At 36.0% G+C, this 7,943-nt stretch overlaps 1 protein-coding gene across 1 annotated transcript; it reads right to left on the bottom strand.

The window, feature by feature from the left end:
- Nucleotides 1–716: 716 nt before the first annotated feature.
- LOC104424239 (rust resistance kinase Lr10-like) lies at nt 717–3,704 on the bottom strand. Its single transcript, XM_010036603.3, has 3 exons — nt 2,884–3,704; nt 2,097–2,147; nt 717–2,027 (listed from the first exon to the last, which is right to left on the bottom strand). Exons 1-3 carry the CDS (start codon nt 3,644–3,646, stop codon nt 874–876), a joined length of 1,968 nt encoding a protein of 655 aa, XP_010034905.2. The 5' UTR covers nt 3,647–3,704; the 3' UTR covers nt 717–873.
- Between the last annotated feature and the right edge of the window lie 4,239 nt (nt 3,705–7,943).

The raw sequence follows: 7,943 nt of genomic DNA, 5'->3' as shown, positions 1-7,943 counted from the left end.
TTTGGATGAAATTATCCGCCGATTGAAAATTTGGCCGGATAACGTTAAATTACATCGGCTAGTCCGAGTTTTTATTTAAAACAAACTTGATTCCAAGCCTTTTCTTTTTTCAAAAAATGCCCCTATTTCAGGTCTGTAATTAAAAATTTTCTTAATTTTTTTGACGGGTTAGGGGTTGCCTCTCCTTCTCCCCTTCCCTCCATGACCCATATCGGGTATATAAGTTAGGTTGATAAATTTTCATTTAGGTACCATGAAATTATAAAAATCCGTTAATTGAAGTCATCGTAACCAAGTGATATAAGAGAAAATTGTAATCTTTCGATATTACTACTCAGTTGCTAATTTCATGTCAACTTTGAAACATATTGTGAGTCCTTTCAAATGTAAGTCTCACTGAATTGTTTCATTTAATATCATTTTTTTTCCATTTTGATAAAAATTGTTTCTAGCATAGATAGATGGTATCCAATTTGTAAAACATATACATATATGTTTTTTTTTTTTTTTTATAATGAATTCATAAGTCAAAATCAGATGTTTTTTACATCGAGAAATCATATGATGGCAGTAGCACGCATAGGAGTAAGATCACGGATTATTGTTAGTTTTTACATTGGCATTATCCAAAATCACGTAACAAGGTAGGACAATTCACAATGGCCGTCACCTTCCTCCTCTGTTTTTGTCCTTTTGAAGGTGCAAGAGAGTAAAACTATACAAAGTATAATAACACAACATTAATGTAAGAGCCACAAGAATACAATCTTAAAGTAATTAGGGTCTAGATAAACTAGCTTAAGTACCTCCCAAAATAATTCTAGGCTGTGGGCACATATACAAAGTTTTTCCAATCAAACAGTGCATGGTTCTCTAAACAACATTGCTATCTCTAAAAAGAAAACTATCTGAAATTACCGAAGCACTTGGTAAAGTTGAAAGTGTTTCTAGTTCCATCTCGGCTTTGTCATTGTTAGTTGACACATCCGGTGGGTAAATAAGCGGTTTTGGAGGCATATGAAGTTTGCCAATATCTCCTTCTAGCATTTCTAGGACTTTGTTCATTGGAGGGCGATGGTTAGGGTTTAATTGTATGCACCAAAGGGCAACTATTATCATCTTTTTTATCACCTTCCTTTCCTCTTCTACAGCTTCTTCCATTTCAACACTTGTACCTTCATTGACTTGGTCATAAACCCACAATGGAAAATAAATTTGGCTTGAGTGTTCTACATTTGCATTTATATTCTTCCTTCTACCAGCCATTTCCATAAGCAACATACCAAAACTGTAGACATCCGCTTTATAAGATACGCCACCAATGTTTTTGTAGAACAACTCAGGCGCCATATATCCCAAGGTTCCTCTTGCAGCAGTCAATGAAACTATGCTAAGATCCGTAGGATAAAGTTTCGCAAGTCCAAAGTCAGAAACTTTCGGAGTGAAATTCTTGTCTAAAAGAATGTTATGAGGCTTGATATCAAAGTGTAGTATTTGCATGTCACATCCCCGATGTAAGTATTCAATCCCTCTCGCCACCCCAAGAGCGATCTCATATATTTTCATGTAATCAAGAAACTTATCACATTTCTCCATGAAGATGTGCTTATCCAAGGATCCATTTGACATGAAATCATACACGAGAGCCTGTTTCGAGCCTTCAAAGCAAAAACCAATGAGTTGCACCACATTAACATGATGAATTCTTCCAATAGTGGCCACTTCATTGATAAAATCTTGGCCATGGGCCTTAGACTGTTTTAAAATCTTGATGGCCACTACGCTACCGCTTCTAAGAGTTCCTTTGTACACAGAGCCATATCCCCCTTCACCTAGTTTTTGCTTAAAATTTCCCGTGATCTTCTTAATATTCGAGTAAGAGTACCTTATGGGCAAAAAGTTGTTATGAGCTTGCAAAAATTCTTCGATGTTCTTGTCCATTGCTAAGTGCCTTCTTCTATACTTGTAAATTAGAAATATCATGACAAATGGTGTCCCAATTACGAATTTAGCTGCAAAGAAATACACTGAGGAAAATTTTAATTGTTAGATTAAGTTTTCTAATAATCATTTTAAAACAAATCATTGCGGCTTACCTAATAATGTTGTAAATTCTAAAGCTGTCCAAATTGGAAGAATCTTGAGATCTGAGGAAGAAGGAATGAATGATGTGAAAATAAATTGGAGGAAAAGAAGTATGGAAAAGAAAAAATCGCTAGAAAAGAGAGCAGTTGCAAGCTATTTTGTACAAGTTGATATTTGTCCAAAAGATTGAGAATTGGGATGTGTAAATTTGTAAATAAATGGAAATAATAAGCTTAAATTCACATAGATGATAGACGATTCAAGAAACTCCTTGTGCTTTGTTAGCGGTCAACAAATTTAGAGAAACAATGATTTTCATTTGTAATTAATAATTTTGTTCCTCCTACCAATACATGAATACAATTTTCAACGAATTTGTTAAACAAGCCATTCTTGAATTATTTGTTGAGTGACTGACTAAGGAACTAATTAAGTAAAATCTAAGCTCTATGCCAACAAAAAGCTACATAGGGAGGTTTAACCCTCATATGGAAGGAATTTTTATCAAGACACATGTATATTTGCAGCTGATGATGAGTTTGTTTAGGGTGACATTTACCATCACTTTTTTTCCATAATCTTGCAACACCTACAATTTGATTTTAATATGTAACGTGAAGCATCCAAAACGTTTCAAACAAATCAGTATTACATATATTAACACGCATGTTTTGTCATAGTTTTCTGAAATATTAAAAATTTCTTTCATTCTTCAGTTTTGAAGAGGAAGTAGCAAGTGAAAGAGTGTACGGAATCATACAAAATTGCGGTAAAATTTCATTTCCAACTGGAGCTTACCATAGAAGTCAGTGGATCTGCAACCCGTGAGACCATAGTGGATGCTCAAGAAATCAAAGAAGCAGAAGAAAACTTTCTTGCTTGAAGATACATCAAATTCGAGACTGAATCCATCGGCCATGATGTTATGGATGAGCTTGTAGTTGTAGGAGCTGCTATTTATCTGCTCTTCACTCCCAAAATTATATGCTACCCATGTCAAACTGTGAATGGTGCAAAAATCCATGATATACGATGCTTTTGGATTGACCAAAGCATACAAATTCCAATTCGATGATGTGCTAGAAGAGTACGACCCCTTCATGCATGGACCGTTAGCAATGTAGAATGGAGAACTAACCGGCTTTGAGCAGTTCGTAATGACCAATAAATTGTTGTCAATCTGCCAGTATGGGCTGTTTGAATTGGTGAGGTTATACAGCACCCATGAATGACGGGGGAGAGACAAGCAGTTATCCTTTTGCAGCCCGTCATCAACCAATTTGATTTGCCCAGCAGTATAATTGATAGATTCCACATAGTATCGGCCATCATCAAAGTATAGAACAGTGTGATTATCTTCACAAGTCAGTTCAAACTTTGAGTTGCCACATTCTATCGGGTCACCTTTTAGTCGAAACGGGAAGCTTATATTACGAATGTCACCACAGGATGATGCAACGCACCGCTGACTACTCTCGACACTGCACATCATGGCTTGCAATAGGACAAGAATGAGCAGCAACACTCGATAGATATTCATGGAGCCGAGAGCATTGATCATGTCTCTTTTGGTGTTGGGGCGAAGAGAATTTTGTAAAGAATTGTTTGGTTGGAGACTTTGAAGTCGCCTGTGGTCTTATATAGAAGCCTAAGTCAGTCAACGGAACAAATAAAGTCAAGAAATTAAAGATGTGGACCCAAGCTGGTGGCGATCCTTATTTGAGACCCCCTTTAATCGCGTGCATATATTTAATACATCTAGAAAATTTGCACCCATAAAGAATTTGAAGGATCTTTTTTCACATTTGATCTTTCCTTCTCCTGTATCTCCACTTGGCTTCCACTTTCTCCACGTGATTGTTGGCTCCACATTCCATCAACAAACAAATTCATCCCATGAACGACTGCGTGTTTGGTTGTGCAAACTGAAAAAAAATCCTTACATAAAGCTAAAACGTATAAATTTTGCAATAGTTTATGTGCGTAGTAGTTATATAAAATACCCTCTCCTAAACTCCGCTCAAAAGCATAATCATACATATCCATAATATAATAGTATTCTTGCTATGCACGTGCCAAGAATGACTATAGTTGGTTGAGTACAAATTTTAGCTATGTAGTACAGCTATATAAAGATGTGATATTACATGTAGGGACAATCTGAAACAATAGTGGGTCATATAGTCTTTACATTTTCTCTAAAAAATTTGATTACCCTAATGCTAGACGTGCACAATACGGGAGATATCTGCCTTTTTTTTTTTTTTTTTCTTTTTTGAGCAAGGGAGATATCTGCCTTAGCTAGATTCAAAAGGGACACATGCTTTTAGAATTATTGAAGACAAAAGCAACCACAATTGCCTTTCATGTGGATTGGAGATCAGTGCGTCCAATTGGTGCAACTTTTCTTCAAACTAGTGATATCTCTTTTCATCTGCACTTCTATTTAACTCTGGTGGATTGATACATTGAACCAATTTTGTTTAAAAAAGCTATATAGAAACGGAAGAAAAAATTGGTTTGGCTATTAAATAAGATCTGACTAAAGAGGTGAGTTTGATTAAGTTACTAAAGTAGGGAGATTTGTTGTCGGGTGGCCTCTTATTTTATTGAACTTTGCGCAAAAGAGAGAGTTCAAAGGTGGGAAAACAGGAAGAATTGACAGACTCGCCTTTTGAAGGCCCACGAGAATCATGTTTTCTCGCTTTTAGAATTATTTAGTTACAAGACTTTTGTGGTGTCTTATGTCACCGTTATCTTTTAACTAAGAAAAGGCTGTAACATTTGATAGAATCGTACTAGCATGTCCTCCATAACACTCGTTAAGAATGTTAACAATAGCGACTCTACTTTATGTGCAAAATACGTGTTGTGAATTCAACCAAAAAAAAAAATAGGACTTATATAAATTAGCATGTCACCGATATATTGCCTCAATCAAATGGGCTTTTTTTCTCATTCTTAACAGATAATTAATAAATCATAAGTGATCCATTATGAGAAACTTTTTAACATGTACGGCATGAAGTTGTACTAATATGCTAGTCATTCGCCATAATGGTAGTTAGAGGTTATATCACCCTGTTGAGTCTTGAGCATTTCTTTAATGCTTTGAGGCATGGCGACTCCAGTGATAAATCTGTTTTAGATGTGATAAGTGTGTCCTCTTGTTAGCTTTATATTGACTTACTAATGTTTGTCACGATTTATGGGTGTTTATCACTAGGAGCATCGTGCTCGGGACATGATAGACAATCTGCTGAAGCTCGGCCATTCGACAGGCGACATAAATTAATCCCGAGTCTACCATTTCAATACTCACAACTAAGCAAGCTTGGCTTGACAAAGCCATACTGGACCCAATAAATCTTCAGTTTCTAGATCTTGAAAAGGATATTATAGACTGAGAAGCAGAGACTTCGATATTACGGGAGCTTCCCTATTTCTTTCTAGCTTGTGAGAATTGTTGGGTTTATCAAGCCCCTTAATCAACCTAATTGACCCCATTGACTTCATTAATTATCTCCCATCTTCTCTTTTCTTCTTTTATTTATTATGTTTTCTCTCTTTCGTCCATTTGATTTTGCTTTGGACCAAATAAAGGGTCCACTATGCTTGATTGCAACAGGGGAAGAAAGACGATAAGCTTTACAATTCGATGGGATTTAAGGAGATAACTTCGTGGTGAGTGGTGATGAGGATATGAACATGATGTTGATGTGGCTCTCAATTTTGGCCAAGTGGAGCAGCTAATAATTGCACTGATTAGGCTCTTAATCACTGTTACAACAGTTAATTATGAGCAGTTATCCTTTCGTAGCCTGTCATCGACTAATCTGAATCCATAGGATCGTTCATCGTGAAAGTATAAAATAGTACAATTATCTTTACAAATCAGCTCTTTTTCTTTTTCTTTTTTGTGTCATCGCATCTCTTCAAGTTACCCTTCAGTCAAAATGGGTAATTTATGTTATTCATGTCATCACAGGATGAAACAACACAGGGCAGATTACTCAACCCAGCACTGCTTATCATCACTTGCAACAGAAAAAGAATGAGGGGGGATGCTTGATAGATATTCATGGAGCTGATATCATTCATTATGTTTATTTTTGTGTTTGGGCAAAGAGAAATTGGTAAAGAATTGCTTGGTGGGTAAGGAGGAGCCGCACTACAAAAAGATAGAGAAAAAGATGGGATGATCCTTTGTTTAATTGGAGATTTGGGGTCGCCTTGTCTTATGGAGAAGGCCAAGTCATCCACGTAGCAAACGGATGTAAAGTCAAAAATTAAAGAGGTGGACCCAAACTGAAGTTTCATTTGCACCTATAAAAAATTCGAAGGAGGTCATTTCACGTTTCATCTTTCCTTCTCCACTATCTCCACTTTCTCCACCTGATTGTTGGGTCCACCCCTCATCACTATCCTTCTTCTTAATTTCTCGTTCGTTTATTCCCACCTCGCGTCTTCTTCTGCACCTTCTTTGATTTTTTTCGTTCCATCGTCGGCGCTAAATCGCTTGATATGTATTCCATATTTGCTAAATTAAGTCACAAAATTTGGACATAATTCCAATTTCTTACACGGTTGAATCATTTCATAAATTTAATAATCGCTATAAGAAAAGCTTCTCATATGACAATGATATATTGAATGGCATCGCCGTCAACCTAACCATGTATGACTATGTGTTTTGTCACACAAATCAAAAAAATCCTTATATGAAACTAAAATGCATAAATTTTTGCAATAGTTTATGTGCAAAGTAGTTGCATAAAATACCCTCTTGTATGCTTCGCTTTTATATATGCATACTATAATTGTATTCTTGCAATGCACGTGGAAACAATGAATGTAGTCGCTATTACAACTATATCAAGATGGGATCCACGTGGGGACAAGTTCGAGCAATGGTGGTTCCTAATGACTTTGTGCATCATATAGAGTTCACATCTTCTTTATTGAAAATTTTCTCAACCTAATGATGGCGGGGCAGATAAGGGGAATATCACTCTTAGCCAGAATCATAAGGGAGACATGCTTCAAGAATCATTGAAGACAAAAGCAAACCCGACAGCCTTTGCTGTGGATTGGAGATTAGTGCATGCAATTAGTGCAATCATTTCAAACTAGCAATGTCTCTTTCGATCTCCACTTCTATTTAACTCTGGTGGATTGATACAGTGAACCAATTTTGTTTAAAAAAGCTATCTAGATGTGGAAGAAAACTTCGGTTTGACTATTAGATAAGATTCGATAGAGGTTGATTTATTTTAATGGACTCTGCGCAAAAAAGTGAGTTCAAAAGTAAGCAGGAAGAATGGACGAAGTTGTTTTTTGGCAAACCCACGAGAATCGTGCTTTCTCATTTTAAAATTTAATTAGTTACAAGACTTTTGTCGTGTCTTGTTTCACTTTACTTTTTAGCTGAGAAAAGGGTGTGATATTGAAAGAATCATCTTAGCGGGTTCTTCATGACGCCCGTTATGAATGCTGAGATAGTGACTATACTCTATGTATAAAATACATGTTGTAAATTGATCAGAAAATAAGACGTATATATGTTCCTATTAGCACATAACCAAACTATTACCTTAATCAAACAGGTTGTTTTCTTATTTTCATTCTTTAAAGATAATTAATAAATCTTAATAGATATATTCTGAGAAGCTTTTTAACAACATTTACTACATGAGACTGTACTACTATACTAATTATTCACCGAAATGGTAGTTAGAAGCTACACTACCCTTTTGAGTCTTAAGCATCTGTTTGATGCTTTGAGGATGGCAGTCCAACTGGTAAATCAGTTGCAAATGTGACAAGTGTGCATATCACTAGGAGCATCGCGCCTGGGA

The sequence above is a fragment of the Eucalyptus grandis genome, chromosome 11, assembly GCF_016545825.1.
Source record: "Eucalyptus grandis isolate ANBG69807.140 chromosome 11, ASM1654582v1, whole genome shotgun sequence".
Classification (NCBI taxonomy): Eukaryota; Viridiplantae; Streptophyta; class Magnoliopsida; order Myrtales; family Myrtaceae; genus Eucalyptus; species Eucalyptus grandis.
Note: the sequence above shows the minus strand (reverse complement) of the source record. Positions and strands in the feature narration are given on the sequence as shown.

Bases quoted from the DNA above. Each gene is read 5' to 3' on its own strand.
- LOC104424239 (XM_010036603.3), bottom strand. From the start codon at position 3,646: ATGATCAATGCTCTCGGCTCCATGAATATCTATCGAGTGTTGCTGCTC. The intron at 2,148-2,883 runs GTAAGCTCCAGT...CTTCTTCCTCAG, and splicing joins CAGATCCACTGACTTCTATG to ATCTCAAGATTCTTCCAATT. The intron at 2,028-2,096 runs GTAAGCCGCAAT...AATTTTCCTCAG, and splicing joins AGAATTTACAACATTATTAG to TGTATTTCTTTGCAGCTAAA.